This window comes from Saccostrea cucullata, unplaced genomic scaffold (assembly GCF_032062105.1).
Source record: "Saccostrea cucullata isolate Sc308-1 unplaced genomic scaffold, CSIRO_AGI_Scuc_v1 ctg4764, whole genome shotgun sequence".
In the NCBI taxonomy this organism is placed as follows: Eukaryota; Metazoa; Mollusca; class Bivalvia; order Ostreida; family Ostreidae; genus Saccostrea; species Saccostrea cuccullata.
Genome location: NW_026930659.1, coordinates 22483 through 43074, shown reverse-complemented (window position 1 = coordinate 43074; position 20592 = coordinate 22483). Strand labels below are relative to the sequence as shown.

The 20592-nt window shown below is 35.3% G+C and overlaps 1 protein-coding gene across 2 annotated transcripts; it reads right to left on the bottom strand.

Annotated features, from left to right (window-relative positions):
- Nucleotides 1–555: 555 nt before the first annotated feature.
- On the bottom strand, nucleotides 556–20090 carry LOC134229499 (ferrochelatase, mitochondrial-like). 2 transcript variants are annotated; one of them, XM_062711246.1, is made up of 9 exons: nucleotides 19964–20090; nucleotides 14601–14749; nucleotides 12339–12411; nucleotides 10759–10927; nucleotides 10220–10318; nucleotides 10009–10116; nucleotides 2017–2181; nucleotides 1665–1721; nucleotides 556–1448 (listed from the first exon to the last, which is right to left on the bottom strand). In XM_062711246.1, exons 1-9 carry the CDS (start codon nucleotides 20059–20061, stop codon nucleotides 1257–1259), a joined length of 1110 nt encoding a protein of 369 aa, XP_062567230.1. In that variant the 5' UTR covers nucleotides 20062–20090; the 3' UTR covers nucleotides 556–1256. The 2 variants fall into 2 exon arrangements, with proteins under 2 accessions (XP_062567230.1, XP_062567231.1); XM_062711247.1 differs by lacking the exons at nucleotides 14601–14749; nucleotides 19964–20090 and adding an exon at nucleotides 14366–14387.
- Nucleotides 20091–20592: the final 502 nt, after the last annotated feature.

Below are 20592 nucleotides of genomic sequence, written 5' to 3'. Positions count from 1 at the left end.
AAATCCATTTTGAGGTAGCCACATTGCTAATTTTATAGTATTTTTGATAAAATAAAAAGTTGGTATTGCAGACACCAATCCGGAAAAAAAGTTTCATCCTCATTTTTTTGTAGTTTAGTACTCAAATATCACTTTCGGGGATTTTGGCTACTTCGTTTGAAAGTACGTTCGAAAATTGCCTACGATGTTCACACGCTGATAAGTAATGGATAAAGCAAACCTTTTGATGAGACATGGAAAGTTTATCTGTGAATAAATTAAATTATCTTTATTTTAAAGAAAACTCGAAAATTAAAATTTAAAAAAATACCTCCCTCATCTACTTTATTGCCAATAAAATGATAAATAAAATGCCTCCCTCCCGCATCTGTTTTGGAGAAAATTGGCCTGAGAACCAGAGAATTAAATTTAGATAGCCTTATTTAAAAAAGAAATACTACAATTCATTCCTCATACAGTGCAAATCCTCCCAACTGGCATACATCTAGACCAGACTGCTTCAATTCTAACAATGTTAAAGTATTTCCTTGTTTTGTAATAATGAAAGACAAAGGATTTCTACAAGATCATTTATAGGATTTGTTTATCACAATGGTTTATACACCACAAAACGATGGAGTATCTTTTAATCAGTCTTAAACTGATTCTGACAAATCACAAAAAAATCAATTCCTGACCAAGTTTTTCTGACAAGAATTAAATTGTAAACTACACTAAAGCACCATAATTATTTAACATAAAGGGTTCATCACAGAAAATCTATACAAATTATTGGTTCATAGTTTTGAAAATGAACTTTTAATCAAAAGTTTCCCTGGAGAAACCCAGTCAACTAATCTTTGTGGAAAATATACACACATGTACGTGACTTTTAAAAAAGACTTGAACACATGGATGTTCACATACCTGGTAACTAAACATATCTTTAACACATTAAATAGGAAAATATTTATTTTTAATTACAAGTTTTAAAGAATTCTAAGAATTACCAATCTATGTTATTGAACAAGACCCTCTTTTGACCGGGCATACATAAAGTAAAATAAAAAAAGTGATACACAATTGAACTTCAGTGTCTTAAGTACCATGGATATATTGAAGTGATCTTGAAGTCCCATCTAATAATTCATTTATTTAAGAATTTTATCTCAAATCCTCTGATATCTCTTGAATTTTTTTTCTACACCACTGAGTTTGACTGTTCAAGGAATTATAGATTTTGACAGAATTAACAATAACACGTGCTCCTGTCCAGTTCAGGCCTGAGCTGACATTTTCCTGTCCACACTCTCCTGCTGTCTGTGTGTGTCCAGTAGCACCTGCTGGTCACTGAAGAACTGCTTGGCCTGACCACAAGTGTTGTTAACACACATTGGACACCTCAGCAGCAGCTGCTTAGAACAGGCACGGTTGGACTCCAGATGAGACTTCACAAGGTCTGCCTGGGCCTACATCAACACCAGGAAATAAAAGTCAGACAGAAGCCAAACGGAGAAATAGTCACAATTTAATAATGAAATCGTGTATGTCATCAAATTTGGTACCCACATTAGAGACCATTCAAGAAATCAAATATATGAAGCAAAATGGTGGTGTTATATAATTAAAGTGTCTGACCTAATTAATTAGCGGCTGTCATTAATTTATACTTAGAATTTACCTACCTTGATGAAAGTTGAGCTGTCATTCATTGCTGGGGCTCGCCTTATGTTGAGATTATGCTGAAAAAAAGAAAAAACTTTCGATTACAGAAATCTATGTACATGCATAAAATGAGAACCTATTTCAGAAATCAATACAATTTCGTTTTTTTCTTCTATTATTTTTTTCCACAATGATATTTAATGAAGTTTATCCAAAACAATATCATAACTTTGAATCAAAATACTCAATGTGACATAATTCAAACCAGGGATTCCAAATACATGACCTTCACAGGGCATGTTATAGAAATTGCAAATAAACTACAACTTAAACAGCTAGTGACAGGAGAGAGAAAACTATAATTTAATAAACCTTCTCTCCTAGTTCCTCAGCATATTCCAGATCTAATTCAAAAAGTGTTTCAATATGGTCACTAGTGAAGGCAATGGGGACTAATAAGACGTTCTTCTTTCCTTTGGCAGCAAGTCCTTCTATAGCTGAATCTGTCGCTGGTCCTAGCCATGGAAGAGGCCCAACCTTTAAAAAATCATATCAAATTTAAAACACACAGAAATAGACAACATACAATCATTCCATTTCTTTTCAAACACCCTTAGGCTAAGAAAACAATATATTTGTGGCTTACAACAGCCTGACTATCTTAGATTAGACTAAACAGGACTAGGTGGGACTAGACAAGACTGGACTAGACTAGAATAGCTCTTACTGAAAAAGGATAGACTGGAGTAGACGCTAATACATGTAGTCCAGTATTAATTGGTCTTGTTTGACTTGCCAGTCCAGTTAGTCAAGTCTAGTCCATACTGTTGTAGATTTTATTTTTAAGAATATATTGAACTATATTTATGATGAACACTTTTTTAGACAAGGCTAGATTAGACTAGCTAACTAATCCAGGGGCCCGTTTTCCAAGTCGTAAGTCTTAAAATTTCCGATCATACGACGAATCATAGGACCGTTTTACGAAATGTGTCGTAATCGCATGTAGTAACTCCTAAGTCATAACTTTCCTCGCATGCAAGTCATAAAGGAACTCTCTTGCACGTAAAAATATAAAAATAACTTGGATACCATGCAAGCCAAGGTGAGGTAATGTGCAGACAATTTATATAAAAAATTGCTAAAAAAGTAAATTGGCGACAAGAAGAGATCTCTGCCCTTGTTTATTGCGTGGCAGATCCCATTGATAAAATACAAGGAAATTAAAAATTTTGCCATTTTTGAGGACAGAGAAAAACTCTCAAATCTGGGAGGAAGTTTTGGAGAGATCTCATACAAAAATTAATTTCTTTCTTATTTTATTTATATATTTAATTTGGCAAAATAAAAACCCACGGTCGTATGTAGTATGTTTGGCCATATGACCAAGTCTACGACTTACGACCTTTTGTAAAATGGGCCCCAGTCTATCAGAAAAATCTTTTATTTGAAATCTAATGTAAAATACAAAATTCTTATTTATGTGCAAAAGAACTGAGGTCATTAAACAAGGAAAAGATTTGAATAGTTTTTTCCTAATTGAGACATGTAAAAATTAGAACTCTTAAATGAGCTAGGCCTCATCAAAGCCTCAGAGGCTTACAGCTATAGGCCCAAGGCCTCATATATTTGAACAAACTTGCATGACTTAAGATTATCAGGAATGTTACATATAAATAGGACAAGTTGTGACAGATAAGGGTATTAAACAAGAGGCCCATGGGCCTTATAGGTCACCTAAGCATTATGCAACAACTTTCCAGTTATTGAATTTGATTCATGTTTTAAGCCAGATGCTATGGTATTCACAATTTTGAAAGAGGCACCATTGATCATCATAACAATACACTTAGCAGTTGCTTAGCTTGGTTACTTAATACCCATAGGCAGGGTAGGGGAACAAAAAAATGCATTTCAACTAAGGGTGAAACGTTTACTGAATTTTGTAAACGTTTAAACGGATAGCAGTAAACGAAACGGTACCGTTTAAACGGGAAATATTCTATGTTGGATTTTTATGGCTACTCATTCATGAAACTCGAATTTAATAATCAATTCTTTCACTTTAATATAAGTATGAGCTGTTATTACAAATTTATTGTTGGTCATTGTGATTTAACCGTAAGAATTTGAGGCGCATTAAATTCATTCACTTACGACCTCGTCACCCAACTGCTTGGTTTATTTGGTTACCGGACGTAGAAAAAATAATTGTAAAGATGGATCTTTTAATCTCGAAAAAAGTAAAACAGGACCTGCTGAATGTATTGAAACTTTTCAAAGACTTGTGAAAAATGTATTATATTTATTTAATCAAAATATATCAAGTTTTATGATCAAGTGTCGTAAAACATCGCTAGTATTAGCAACTCGGAAATCGGAATTAATTATGTTAGCCCGTATCGGGTTTTAGATATTTTCATTCAATATGTTTCCGGTTTAGATTGTTGCTTATCAAATGGCCAAAGACGGTGTTTCTTTTGTAAATTATGAAATAAAACAATTTTTTTTGTGTTAAACTTTATTTCTGATAGACATTGATAATGACCTTCGTGTAAACGTTTACTCAAACTGTAAACGTTTAGAGCATATAATCGAAACGTCGCCGTTTACACGTGTAATCGTTTCGCCCTTAATTTCAACTAATCAGTAATATTCAGTAATAATCAGTAGTGCCCTTACCACACATGAAGCCTTGACCCTTAGGTCTAGATCCACATACTGCACAATTTTTGAAAAGGCATCCTTGCTTTTCAAAAATATTTGATTAATACCAAGGAGCAGATTTCAAACAATTCATTCATTTTCAGTATATAAGTACAGCCCCCCCCCCCATGGTACCCCTGACCCTGAAGCCTTGAAATTCACAATTCCGCAAGATTTGGGCCCTTGCTCATCAAACCTGTATAGGTAGTTCATCTGCTGAATACCCAGAGACAGAGAAGAAAATTTTCAAAGATTTAATGTATGTTCACTATATAATCAATAGAGCCCCGCCCTAACACCAGAAACCCTGACCCTGGGGCCATAAAATTCACAATTTTGAAAGAGGCATTCTTGCTCATCATAACTATGTACTTAGTTTATTTAATACCTAGGAGCAGAGAAGAAAATTTTCAAAGAATTCATGTATTTTCACTATATAATCAAAAGAGCCCTGCCCTAACACCAGAATCCCTGACCCTCGGGCCATAAAATTCACAATTTTGGTAAAAGCACTCTTGCTCATCATAACTATGCACTTAGTTAGTTTATTTAATACCTAGGAGCAGAGAAGAAGATTTTCAAAGAATTCATGTATTTTCACTATATAATCTACAGAGCCCTGCCCTTACACCAGAACCCCTGACCCTGGGGCCATAAAATTCACAATTTCGGTAGAGGCATTCTTGCTCATCATAAATATACACTTAGTTAGTTTATTTAATACCTAGGAGCAGAGAAGAAGATTTTCAAAGAATTCATGAATTTTCACTATATAATCAATACAGCCTAGCCCTAACACCAGAACCCCTGAACCTGGGGCCATAAAATTCACAATTTTGGTAAAAGCACTCTTGATCATCATAACTATGCACTTAATTAGTTTATTTAATACCCAGGAACAGAGAAGAAAATTTTCAAAGAATTCATGTATTTTCACTATATAATCAAAAGAGCCCTGCCCTAACAACAGAACCCCTGACCTTGGGGCCATAGAATTCACAATTTTGGTAGAGGCACTCTTGCTCATCATAACTATGTACTTAGTTGGTTTATTTAATACCCAGGAGCAGAGAAGAAGATTTTCAAAGAAATAATGCAATTTCACTATATACTTGTTTAGCCCCACCCTAGCACTACAACCCCTGACCCCAGGGCCATGAATTTCACAATTTTGGTAGAGGACTCAATGCTGATTACAATCATGCAAACAGTTTGACTGCTTGATGTCCATGAGTAAAGAAGATATTTAAAGATTGCATTAAATTTATTGGTTTTGGCCCCACCCCTCAGACCCCGAGGGGGCAGGGATCATGAAATTCCCAATTTTTGTTCCCCTTCACCCATAGACGCTTTGTGCCAAATTTGGTTGAAATTGGTTCAGTGGTTGCAGAGAAGAAGCTGAAAATGTTCAAATGTTAACGCATGACGGATGATGCACGACGACGGACGAAAACGGATAGCAATAGGTCACCTGAGTTTACTCAGGTGACCTAAAAACTATTCACAAAAACTTCTTTTCTGATTTCTTTGATCACTTCCTGTGACGACCGGAAATGACGGCGAACGATCTTAACCCTTATGAGTTTCCTTACTTATCAAGATGCTTTATTTCTTACAAAGATTTGATTGCTATTTCTGCCTTATTGTAGCATAAGGAACTTTGATCTGAACAAACTTGAACAAACTTGAGTGGATATTTCTGACTGTTACCCTTCTGTGTTTGTGAAGATGTTTTAATAAAACTTGAAGAACCCTCTCTACACTGCACACTAAAGAGTTCTGATTCTATGGTATTTTTTTGCAGTTAGAGTGATCTGCCCTTAGATCTAAATTATTAAAATTAGAAATTCACAGTATATTACACAATTTGTAATCAATTCAAATATTCTTAACATTTTAAAAGGCCAAGATAAATTAACTGAACATGTTATTTGCATGTATTTTCTCTGTGGAAGTAAACAACAGTGATTTCTATTCACTGATACTGTGTTGTGTTTGATTATTTTTCCTGGGGGTAAATGCCATGCACCATATGTTGAAAATCATATAAATAAGCTCAATACTAACACCTTTATAGAATATATTTTTCTCAATATCCAAAAAACATTTTGTACTGGTGTAGAGAGGGTCCTTAATGAACTTTGAATCCCTATCTTACATGTACCATAGGGGTCATGAAAAAATTTTGTATCTTGTGTTCTCAAAATGGAATTTTCATTTTTTGTCTCTTGGTTCAATGATTATTAAGAAGATTCTAACTATAAAGAAGATGGGCACATTTGGTGGGTGATCTGCAGGAATCATTTGTACGAAACATTTATGGTTTAAATGTCCATGATTTGGTTGGCTGCACATAGCTGGTCAGATTTTACAAACACGACAATAGGTTTTCTAGATCTTTTTTTCATTTAGTTTGAAAGACTTTGTGAAATTGTAACATTTATGTCCGTTTTTCCTAGGGGGTACTATAACATAGTAATGTTTCACAAAAAATAAACACCTAAAATATTTAATGCATAGATGAATGATACGTGTACATGCAATTATATAATAAAAGATTGGAATTGATTTCGCTCGAGAACCAAACTGAACCAAAATTTATCTAATTCAAAATTTTAATACATCAGTACATAAAACGAAACTGACAAAATAAATGGTTGTTTGCATGAAAAAAAAAATTAATGCCCCATGCCAGGCTCGAACCAAAAACTTTTTGCTATGAGTGAACTGAACAGGTAGCCCAACTTACTGAGCTATCACCGCTACACATATACAGATGATTTTAAAAGGACAAGGAAGCACCACATTTACACATTTGGATTTTTTGGGGAAAAGTTCATTTTTTGTGGTCTCTGGGTCTTCTATCCATTTTTTAAAAATGTGTATTCGTTTCTTTGAATTAAAATACACACAAACAATGTTTAAAAATCATGGAGAGAAGACCCAGAGATAGAAAATTTTTTAGAAAAAACATGTTTAAAAATGTACCATTTTGTGCCAAATGTCTGATCTGGCCAATTTTCAACTTATTTTTTAGCAAATCAAAGCTCAATTTCGGGAAAATATTTTCCTTTCCCGTTGCACATAAACCCGATAAATAAAAAAAATGTTAAAATTTCATGTGACATGTCGATAAAATTTTCACTTTTCAATTACTCCCAGATTCCTGCCGAATGCCAATCAAAAGTGCCCTCGTTCTTTAAAGTCTAAATAAATTTTCATTGTTCTCTCATTGAACCATTCAAAAGTGCCATGTTTTTAATTGAAAATTTTTATTCACAGCCAACAGTTTGAAGAATATTTGTCTTGTGGTTCTTGAAAAGAAATCAAAATGTGACATTAGACATTAAACAAAAGGCACAGGGGCCACATCGCTCATCTGCGCAACTGGCAAGGTAAAACCAAAAATCAATTCAGTATTGAAAAGTTTAAATATGAAAGTGGGTTCAGAGGGAGGGGGGTATTTGAACAAACTTAAATCTATACTTCCTACAGATGCTTTTAAATTAAAATGATACATAATGGCTTTGCTGTTTATAAGATGAAATTTTTTATTGATAATTAGGCTTTATATTCCTTTGTACAAGAATTATAACAACTTTTCCAATGTACTCCTGCATAATAACCTTGATCACCCATTGTGGCCCCACTCTACCCCCGAGGGTCATAATTTGAACTTAAATCTACACTACCCAAGGATGCTTCGGGTGCGTATCATTACATTTTCGAAATTTTCATTACTGCTACATAGTCATTACCACTACAAAAAACTTTACATTACTGCTACATATAAAAGTATACATTGCCGCTTCATTGCCTCTCTTGTTAGCTAGCCACTTTTGCGTATACAGATTTATTTCAAGTAAACGAACATGCAAAAGACATGTTTCCCTTTGCTCACAGTTAAATGTAGGACTTTGAACAGAATGTTTTTTAATTAAGTTTTTTATTTAAAATCTATTTAATTTCATAAGATACTTAAAAAAATAAATCAAGCATAATTATATAAAATCCTACATTCACGTGCGCCTCCAAATTATTTAGAATGAGACATGCATCTTGTACAACAAATCATGGACTAGGTATTAATATTCAAATATTTGAAGCAATACATGATCATATTCAGTACTATACCTGGCTGATGCGATATGTCCAGGTAATAAGTTGTTTTCGGCTGATTCAATATGTAGCAGTAATGAATTGTTTTCGAACAAAAAATGTAGCGGTAATGATCGGTTGTAAATTTGAAAAAATGTAGCGGTAATGAGTTGAAATTTTTGGCAATGTATAACCGTAATGTTGACCTCCCGATGCTTCCATGTAAATATGAAAAATCACAGCTTTGCTGTTCTCAAGAAGAAGAATTTCAAAGATTTTTTTTTTATGTAATCCTTCTTAAAATTTGATCATCCATTATGGCCCCATCCTTGCCTCAGGGGTCATGACTTGCACACATTTGAATCTACACTACAAGAGGATGCTTCAATATAACTATGATCAATCATGGCTTTGCTGTTCTTAAGAAGAAAATTTTAATTAAAGAATTTTCCTATTTATTCCTATGTTAAACATTGATATCCCATTGCAGCCCCATCCAACCCCCTTGGGTCATGATTTGAACAAACTTGAATCTTCACTACCTGAGGATGCTTCCATTTAACTACGACCAATCATGGCTTTCTGTTCTTGAGAAGATTTTTGAAGATTTTTCCCTATGTATTCCAGACCTATGTTAAAAGTTTATCCCCCTTTTTGGCCCCACCCTTCCCCTGGCAGTTCAGATTTGAACAAACTTAAATCTACAATACCAGAGGATGCTTCCACATAACCTTGGCCAATCATGGCTTACTGTTCTTGAGAAGATTTTTTCCTATGTATTCCTATGATAAACTTTGATACCCCATTGTGACCCCACCCTACCCCTGGAGTTATGATTTGAACAAACTTAAATCTACACTACCATAGGATGCTTCCATGTGAGTTTCATCTTTTCTGGCCCATTGGTTCTAGAGAAGAAGATTTTTAAAAGATGTCATTAATTTTTCACTAATTCATAATTAAAATATCTCCCCTTAGAAGAGGGCATGTCCCTTCATTTGAAAAAAATTCAATCCCCTTCACCAAAGGATACTTTGTGGCAAGTTTGGTTGAAATTGGCCAAGTCGTTCTTGAGAACAAGATGAAAAGTTTACGACGACGAAAGTCAACAGACAAATTCTGATCAGAAAAGCTTACGGCTCAGGTGAGCTAAATACAGACAAAGAAAATGGAAGATGAATACTCTTTGATTAGAAAAGCTCATTTTAGATAAATATAATAATTAAGAGGAAAATATGAATTGTTCATCAGATGTAGTTAGAATCAAAAAGGATTTTCAACCTCCACCCAAATCAAATCATACTTATATTCTGGCATTTTAGCATTAAGGGTCATTGATACTCTGATAAGAGAGATAACTCTTAAAGACATAAATTTCTATTATTTCTTTATAAATTTGTGAAGTTGAAGTGTCTTTTTTTTTGTCCAATTTTGCCCTGCAAACTATGCTATGATTGTTTGCATTTCACTGAACAAATACATTTCTTTCTGAAAATCATGAGTTTAAGAAATATTTTATATGAGTGAACAGAGGATTTATGAACCTTAGTATATTCTTACTTTAGACTGCCACACCAGGCGGTACTGGTTACTGTAATTTAGAGCTTCCATCACTCTGTTGACTGTAGCTCCTACTTCTGCTGGGTAAGGATCCCCTCTGTTCACAACCTGTATATTGAAATTTCTTTCTTCATTAAGATAAGTTTCTTGACATTTATAGAAGTTGAAGCTTCCAAAGATAATATAATAGTATGCTAGATCCCCTGCTCACCTTAAGAGGGAGAGAGTGGGCAGAAAACAGGATTACAACATCATCCTGGTCTTTTTGTGGAAATTTGGCAAGCTCACTCTGAATGCTTTCTACAAATGCCTGCAATAAATGAAATATCATTAATTAAATACAACATGTATGTGCAACAAGTAGAACTCCCCAAAGGTATGAAGGTGTGAAAACACCTACATCAAGGATGTTAACCAAAATAAGGGCCATTAATATTTGGACATCCTGTTGGTCAGTGTTGACTGAGGTAGGACTGGTCCTTTAAATCTTTTGCTCAAAAGGTCATAATGTGGAGTACATGTCTTATTTGCAGTCCCCCACCAGCAAGTGGAAGCATCTCAAAGTTATGTTCAACAAACAAAATACAAATTACTATGTGCCATAAATGGTTAAACAGAGCTGCAGTGACCTTGTAAAAATAATCCTTAATGTAAAGAAAGAAATAAAAATGATATTAATAATGATTAAAAGCTTGAATGGATTAAGTTCTGCTATCTGAAAGCCTATGTCTGAGTGATAAGAAATCTGACCTGGATCAGGCCAGGGTGGGTGGGCCAGCGGTCAATACAGCTCCACAGTATGCTGGAGGGTTGTGCTCGCTTGGCGTAATGTCTGTAGAAAGCATTGATACTGCTGCCAGTTGTAGAACAGCTGTACTGGGGGTACTGAGTGAAGGCCACGCCCCTTTCTATACCATCACTGTAAAAACATCACAAATATCAAGGATTCTTCTTATATTTACTGTATTCAAAAATTAATTACCATCTTATTTTAGAAGCAAGGACACATCAAGTAGTACTTATTATAATTAATTGGCTTGCGTGATAATTTAATGCATTTATAAACACCGAAGGCATTTATGCAAATTATCACACAAGCCACTGGATTGATCGCATCATGAAATAAAAAATTTAGACAATATTCCTTAAACAAGATGCCCATGGGCCACATCACTCACCTGAGTAGCTTTGACCAGGCTGTTCTTCCCGAGATTTCCCCCTTGTAATACTTATTGTGATCCCACCTTACCCCATGGGTCAATGACCATCATAATTTGGACAATTTAAAATCTGCACTACCCCATGATGCTTTCACATAAGTTTCAGCTTTTCTGGCCCAGTAGTTCCTGAGAAGAAGATTTTAAAAGTTGTTTACTATATATTTCCATGTAAAACGTGGATTCCAAATGATGGCCCCGTCCTACCCACGGGGGGTCATGGTTTGAACAATTTAGAATCTACACTACCCCTGGATGCTTTGACATAAGCTTTAGTTTTTTCTGACCCAGTAGTTCTTAAGAAGATTTTTAAAGAATTTTCCTATATATTTTTTATGTAAAACTTTGATTCCCTATTGTGGTCCCGCCCAAAGCCTGGGGTCATGATTTGAACATTTTAGAATCAAAACTATCAAAGGATGCTTCGACATAAGTTTCAGCTGCTCTAGCCCGGTGGTTCTTGAGAAGATTTTTAAAGTTTTTTCCCTATATACTGGTATTTCTATATAAAACTTGGATTCCCTATAGTGGCCCCGGCCAGCCCCGGGGGTCATGAGTTAAACAATTTAGAATCTATACTCCCCCAGGATGCTTCCACATAAGTTTTAGCTTTTCTGACCCAGTGGTTCTAGAGAGGAAGATTTTTTTAAAGACCCCAACCTATTTTGTCTTTTCTTGATTATCTCCCCTTGCGATGGGACTTGGCCCTTCATTTAAACTCCCCTTCACCCAATGATGCTTTGTATTAAGTTTGGTTAAAATGGCCCAGTGGTTCTTGAGAAGAAGTCAAAAATGTGAAAAGTTTACAGACGGACGGACAGCTAGACAGACAGATGGACGGATGGAGATGGACGACGGACAAAATGTAATCAGAAAAGCTCACTTAAGCCTTAGGCTCAGGTGAGCTAAAAACAATATAAAATATCCTCTTTTTGAGTTTCACTGGTTATGACATGAATTTGGTGGGTGATGAAATCTACTATCACGCCCTTCTGGTGCTATGGATTTGATCGTGTGACCAACTTCATGTCATACCCCAATGAAACTCTAAAAATGACATATTATTTCTTTAAGACATGCGTACAATGTTTAATTGTAGTATTACTTGAGTACCTCTCCATTTCCTCAATAGCATCCTCTGTAAGTGGGTGTACATATCGAAAACCAACATAAAACTTGTGTGGAGCTGAAAAACAAAACAAATACATAATCAGATGAATAATTTATTGTCTGTCTGCTTGGAGAATAAACTTTATTTATTTGGGTCATACTGCTTTCAAAGTCACTAAATTCCAGCTGTCCTCTACTCCCATATATTTCTATATAAAATCGTAAGGGTCATGATTCGAAGAAACTTGTATGTAAACTATTTTAGGATGCTTCTAAATACATGTACATACAGTCATTGCTTTGCAGTTTTTGAGATTTTTTTACCTTTACCTATAAAAAACAATGACTACTGTCCCATCCTAGGCTACCCAGTAGGATCACAATTTGAACAAACTTGAATAGACTGTCCTAGGAGGCTTCCACATGAATATCACAAATGTTATCCATATGTTAAACTATTATTGCACATAATGGGCCCATCCTACCCCTCCAGCAAAGATTTGAACCCACACACAAACTTCAATCTTCCTCAACTAAGGATTATGACTACAGTAAAACACACTTATTATAGTGAATTGCAACGGATGAAGAAAAATGATTTGTCAAAAATGTTATTTGTTTTATCTGAATACAGAATTTTTTAGTAAGGTAACCAGTGATTTAAAATCACTTCACTGTAAACATGAATTAAGAGCCATGTTCTCATGGTTTTGTTGTACTGAAGAAAAAGATTTTTAGACTTTTCCTGACTGTGTATTATCTAAAGTTTGATTGTCCATTTGAATGTTCATCTGACTTTGTGAAAGAATCTACTGGTACTTTGTTGGGTATGCATGGGCATCAACAATAGTTGGAAATATGGTATTTTGCATAACAGGCATTGATGTCCTTGGCATACCCAACAAACTTGACTGTGATTCTTCATATTTCTATTGTACTGTAAAATTGTAGATTTAGATTTCAAAAATGTTGTCTAATAGATTTAAATTACATGTGCCTGCCATGTTAATTTCAATATTCATTGTCCACTGACATCAGACACAAAGACAGCTGCACAAGATTTCCATGAATATAAGGCCTCCTTAGCTCCTGACCTTTCGCTTGGTAAAATTTACATTCAGGTTGATTTATCATGAAATCAACTCACCTAACTTTAAAAGAGTTATCACAGAGGAAACATAGAGAAACAAGATTTTGCTACTGTTGAAATGGTTTTTTTGTTTAATTTATATATACATGTAAAACTTTTATTGCACAATTTGCCCCATCCTTCCCTTGGGGCATTAATTTAAAAAAAAATTAATATTAACTTTGTAACAAAGCTTCCCCATTAGCTTTAGCCATTCTAGACTAGTGGTTCTTGAAATGATTTAAAAATTTGCCAATAAATTTTCTTTAACACTTATCTCCAATAAAGGGAGTGAAACTTCATTTGAATAAATTTGCCCCCCCCCCCCATTTTCACTAGGGCTGGGACGATATATCAAGATATCAATAAATTGAGATAAATGTCAGGACGATACGCATATCAATACATATGTAGAAATATCGATATATCACCAAAAAATCTGAGTTCTGTTTTTCTTTGTTTATTGAACATTTGGGGTTTAATATATAAAATAAATAAGCTAAATATAAATATAGACATGAAATAAATAATAATTAACACCACTGCAGTAAAATATTTTTGTTTTACAACATATAAACAACTATTTTGAATAAATTATTCTTATTTGCAAAGAAATAATTTGTTTATTTCAATGCAAAAAAAGATTTTATAACCAATTAAACATATCGTGATACATATCGTATCATGGTTCAAATATTGTGATACATATCGATATAGAAAAAGTTGTATCGTCCCAGCCCTAATTTTCACCCAAAAATGCTTTGTGGCAAATTGACACAGTGCTTTTAGAAAAGTATAAGATGAAAATGTGACAATATTATGTCAACAACAGACAATTGAAATGTAACTTGACCCTTTGGTTTGCAGTTTATAGACTGATCTGGTCCAGTATTAGACTGACCTGTTTGTGGACTGATCTGGTCCAGTATAAACTGACCTGTTTGTGGACTGATCTGGTCTAGTATTTATAATGGGTCTTTAGACTGACCTGTTTGTGGACTGATTTGGTCTTGTATTAGGCTGACCTATTTGTGGACTGATCTGGTCCAGTATTAGACTGACCTGTTTGTGGACTGATCTGGTCTTGTATTAGACTGACCTGTTTGTGGACTGATTTGGTCCAGTATTAGACTAACCTGTTTGTGGACTGATCTGGTCCAGTATTTTGACCATTCCCTGACCCTGGGTCTCCGTCCACCGTTTGATTGGTGATCCCCCTCCAATCTTCCTGTACTGCTCCTGAATCTTTGGTGTCCTTCTCTGGGCAATCCTTGGACCAAGCACTCTGTCATAAATGACAATAAATATATCTGATATTACATGTACTTCAATTCTATGTTTATGCTTCTTTAAAAATTTTTTAGTTGTATTCACAGGAACCATGTATATAATAATAATAATATAAATTATATGCAGATATCATTATGTTATGTAGGCTGTTCCATTGAGAGTAGCTTACATGAAGGATAAGATATAGGTTTTTAAATATAAATCACAATTGCAGTCAAGGTAGAGAGTTTAAAAAATGTAAATATGCTGAAAGGAAAAAGAAACGCAGGGTAGCATAATATTCAAAATATTTTTAACAGCATGACCCAATGAGAATGAGAACATGAGAATGTTAGTTACTATGTACCAAAATCAGTGTTCAGAATTACTCAACAGTAAAATGTATGACGTCACATAGGGAAAATGCTAAAAAGCAAATTGATGGCAACAAGTTTGTCAACAAATCTTCTTGTACCATTTGATGCACCTGAGGTAAACACATTGTTTTTCAATATTTACAGATGATGAATTTCTTGCAAATTTGGTACTACAGTTTACGGAAGTTCCATGGGGTTTGGTTTTCGAAATGCCTAAGTAGGAACAAAGGCAACAATAAGTTACTGAGCAGTTTCTTGTAAATTCCCCCCCCCATAAAATGTGTTACTCGTTGTCAGAGAGGGCCTGGAATGGTTTCCAACCTTAATGATGACGTCGAGGCAAAACAGGGCCACGTTACTACTTACTGCTACTAAAAAACAGCTATTTATACAGTAGACGATCATAATCATCATATTCACCCCGATTTTAAAAGAAATGCAATTTGGATTTTTAAGGCGGTCAACTTTATGTTGTTTTCCTCTCAATGGCGCATGCGCTCATCTTTTGACTAATATTTTGGCACATTGTTACCCATGCCCAGTATAGCCAGGGTTTGAAAGATAAACACTCTGATGAATTCCATGCAAAGGACAATCAAGGCTGTGACAATTGCGCGGGGGAGACATAGAAGGTAATGAGAGTTTTCGATTTTCACTTTTCGGGGGTTTTGTTATATGAGTTTCAATAACTCATGAATTACAAGACAAAATCAAATGGGACTTTAGTTACGTTTTCTTTAAAGATGATTTTAAAATTTGATAGGAACATTGAGAACAAGAGGCCCATGGGCCACATCGCTCACCTGAGTGACTTTGGCCATGCTGTTCTTTACAAGATTTCCCCCTTTAAATAACTATTATGGCTCGCCCTACCCCCAGGGGTCAAGATTTGAACAATTTAGAATCTACACTAAACCAACATGCTTCCAATAAGTTTCAGCTTTTCTGGCCCAGTGGTTCTTGAGAAGATTTAAAAAGTTTTTCCTATATATTTCAATGTTAAACCTGGATTCCCTATTGTGACCCCATTCTACCCCCAGGGGTCATGATTTGAACAATTTAAAATCTACACTACCCCAGGATGCTTCCACATAAATTTCAGCTTTTCTGACCCAGTGGCTCTTGAGAAGACGATTTTCAAAGTTTTTTCCTATATATTTCAATGTAACACTTGGATTCCCTTTTGTGGCCCCTCTCATTCCCCGGGGGTCTTGATTCGAACAATTTAGATTCTACTCTACCCTAGGATGCTTCAACCTATATTAGTTTCAGCTTTTCTGGTCATGTGTTTCTTGAGAAGAATTTCTTAAAGTTTTTTCCTATTGTGGCCCCGCCCTACCCTGGGGGTCATGATTTGAACAATTTTGATTCTGCACTAGCCCAGGATGCTTCCACATAAGTTTCAGCTTTTCTGGTCCAGTGGTTCTTGAGAAGATTTTTTAATGACTCCATTCTACTTTTGTATTTTCTTGATTATCTCCCCTTGGAAGGGGACTTGGCCCTTCATTTTCACAATTTAAATTTCCTTTCACCCAAGGATGCTTTGTATCAAGTTTGGTTAAAATTAGCCCAGTGGTTCTTGAGAAGTTGAAAATGTGAAAAGTTAACAGACGGATGGATGGACAGACAGAAGGATAGACAGACAGACGAACGGACAATGCGGGATCAGAAAAGCTCACTTGCGCTTTCAGCTCAGGTGAGCTAAAAATAATAAAGAAAAATAAATTTAATTCACCTCAAAAGTTAACCCTGCGTTTCTTTTTCCTTTCAAATATATAAGCAATGAATCATTACTTGAAAGAGATAGTCTCATATCTGCAACGGTGTGTGCAAACATGCGTTACTCAATTTGTTTGCACACACCGTTGCATTATGAGACTATTTCTTTCAAAAAATAACTAGAACTGTCCAAACGGGACAAAATACCCCCCGCTGGGTTTTTCAGAAGCAAGTTTTTCCATAAGAAAGATATGGACCGGACACGAATTATGAAATTTTTCTTCCAGTGACCTTGAATTTCCCCAAATGACCTTGGGTCAAGGTCATGACACACCCTTGGGTTATGGGCAATCTTTGTGTGAAATGAGAACCTACCAAGTTTATCCATAAGAAAGATATGGACCGGACACGAATTATGAAAGTTTTCTTCCAGTGACCTTGAACTTCCCCAAATGACCTTGGGTCAAGGTCATGATACACCCTTACGTTATGGGCAATCTTTGTGTGAAATGAGAACCTACCAAGTTTATCCATAAGAAAGATATGGACCGGACACGAATTATGAAATTTTTCTTCCAGTGACCTTGAACTTCCCCAAATGACCTTGGGTCAAGGTCATGACACACCCTTGGGTTATGGGCAATCTTTGTGTGAAATGAGAACCTACCAAGTTTATCCATAAGAAAGATATGGACCGGACACGAATTATGAAATTTTTCTTCCAGTGACCTTGAATTTCCCCAAATGACCTTGGGTCAAGGTCATGACACACCCTTGGGTTATGGGCAATCTTTGTGTGAAAAGAGAACTTACCAAGTTTATCCATAAGAAAAATATGGACCGGACACAAATTATGAAATTTTTCTTTCAGTGACCTAGAACTTCCCCAAATGACCTTGGGTCAAGGTCATGACACACCCTTATGTTATGGGCAATCTTTGTGTGAAATGAGGACCTACCAAGTTTATCCATAAGAAAGATATGGACCGGACACGAATTATGAAATTTTTCTTCCAGTGACCTTGAATTTCCCCAAATGACCTTGGGTCAAGATCATGACACACCCTTGGGTTATGGGCAATCTTTGTGTGAATTGAGAACCTACCAAGTTTATCCATAAGAAAGATATGGACCGGACACGAATTATGAAATTTTTCTTTCAGTGACCTTGAACTTCCCCAAATGACCTTGGGTCAAGGTTATGACACACCCTTAGGTCATGGGCAATCTTTGTTTGGAGTAGTAGATTCTAATGTCCCTCTGTAAGAAAGATATGGACCGGACACGTTTGCATAGACAGACGGACGGACAGCTAGACAGCTAGACGGACAGATGGACAGACGGACAAGGTGATTCCTATATACCCCCCCAAAACTTCGTTTGCGGGGGGTATAATGATTCATGATTGCTTAATCATCTGACCATCTGTCTGTCTGTGTATCTGTCTGCTTGTTCGCAAAAACTTGGCCATAACTTTTGAATTGTAGGGGTTATGGCTTTCATATTTCACAGGCATATTCCTTGAGAAAAAACATAGAGAGTTTTCTTTGGGTACCACCACATTTGACTTCTTGATCTTGGAGTTTGACCCACTTTAACAAAACTAGAAATATGTCCAAAGGACATGAATCCCCCGCTGAGGGTATATTAGTTATGCAACATGAAAATTTGTATTAGTGTATGAAATTTGATCAGAATATCTTGAATGGTGATGCAGTTGAATTGCTTACATCAGTATGTATCAGCAAATGAAGTTTGACACTAATTTTAGAAAAGTGAGGTCAAGGTCAAAGGAAAGGCCAAATGTTGATGCAGTTGAAAAGCCCTCATCAGCATATGTAGTTGAAAAAAATATTATGAATGGTTTCTTTATAACTGACTTAAACACAATTTGATAAAACTGAGGTCAAGATCAAATGAAAGGTCAAAATACTGATGCAGTTGAATTGCTTACATCAGTATGTTTCCCCATAAGTTTCATCTTTTCTGGCATAATGCATACATGTGATAATTTCTAGAGCCAGATACTGTACAGCAGCCTTCAAAATACTGGAATTTGGTTGAAAATACTGTACATTACTAATCAAAAAACTAAAATACACGGTACAAAATATCGACCAAAATACAAATGTAAGGTGTTAATTTTTTAATAATAAATTTCAAATCAATGTACAGGTGCACCACTGCATAACATGTATTATGATTTATTCTTCATTTCAAGAAACTCTTGAAGAATTTTGAATTTTGGCAAAGGGTACAGTGTTTATAAAAACAGTTTATGAGTCTGGTCATTTCCATTCAGCTGCAATTCTTAAATTGCTCTAAAAAAACATTTCTTTTAATATGTGTTTGAACAGACAATACGTATGCCTAATCAAATAATGGACTAAATTTCGTTTTGCTGTCACAAAGTGTCTCAAATTCTTATGAATGGTGTTTTCTCTTTGAAATGTCTTTAGTTTTAATAAATTACAGTTTTAAAAATCCTTGATAAAGATCCAATTAAAAAGCAATCAGCCAAACAAAACGCTTTGATATCTCCTCAGTACGATGTAATTATCATGGGAATATTTTACACCTTCGTTCATGATGTTTTGTTTGCATTAATCCAGCGCAGTAAGTCACGCATGGTTTTCGAGATTTCTGGTGTTGCGAGAGCGGGAATGAAAGAAAAATGGCGGTTTCCGGTAAACATTTCAAAATACGGTACACATTTTCATTTCCCGTGAATTTTGGTGTACCGCTGGGACACCGTGATGGGGGTCGAAAACACGGGACATTTCCTGTACAACCGGTACATATCACATGTATGTAATGGTTCTTGAGAAGAATATTTTTAAAACATGCCATGAAATTTTCACTATTTCTGAATTATCTCCCCTTCATTTGAAGAAACCTGAATCCCTTTCACCCAAGGATGCTTTGTGGCAAGTTTGGTTGAAATTGGCCCAGTTGTTCAGGATAAGAAGTTGAAAATGTGAAAATTTACAGACAGACAGACAGCTAGACAGATGCCAGACAAAATGTGATCAGAAAAGCTCACTTGAGCTTTCAGCTCAGGTGAGCTAAAAATTTGTGGCAATGATTTGCATTCATCTTAATGTGTAAATGTTGATATCAATACCACTACGTACTGTTGAGCTGGGAGCTGCATTAAGTCTCGGTCTAAGAAGAGCCGAGTTAAGAAGTCCTGGACGTGCCCCTCTGTCTCTGGTCCTCCCATGTTCAGCATCAACACTCCAGTCTTTGGTTTGGAGCTTTTAAAAAATAAAAGACACGATTTAGGACCACTTACTGTAAGGTTACATCTCTATAAACAATATCAGAAAAAGATAATTATCTTTTGGACCATAACACTCACCTGAATCAGCAGTTACTGTAAATGAATTTTATTTTGTGTGTATGATATTTGGAGGAAATTGAATTTTCAACAAGTATTAATTTTATAGATTTCATTTTGTGTTTTTTGAATGTACTGACGTAGACATTAGCAATGTACTTGATTTAGTTGAGGTTACCTTTTGCAAAAGGTGCTAATAAGACTACACAAAAAAAAAAAATAAATACATTTACAGTAATTGTTCTTGAAATGAAGATTGTTAAAGATGTTTCCCTTCTCTAATCTCTTGAAAAAAATTTGACCTTATATTTTAGCCCTCTACCTTGCCCAAAAGGAATGATTTAGCTGAACTTAATATACATGAACCCTGGTATATGAATTTTGCATCAGTTTGAAGAAAGTCTGGTAGCATCTATCCTTCCA

What these genes read in the sequence shown, in the direction of transcription:
- LOC134229499 (XM_062711246.1), bottom strand. Translation starts at nt 20,061, where the DNA reads ATGCTGAACATGGGAGGACCAGAGACAGAGGGGCACGTCCAGGACTTC. An exon ending in ATGCAGCTCCCAGCTCAACA is followed by an intron (nt 14,750 to 19,963) that starts GTACGTAGTGGT and finishes CATTTATGACAG; the next exon opens with AGTGCTTGGTCCAAGGATTG. An exon ending in ACAGCTCAACTTTCATCAAG is followed by an intron (nt 1,449 to 1,664) that starts GTAGGTAAATTC and finishes GTGTTGATGTAG; the next exon opens with GCCCAGGCAGACCTTGTGAA.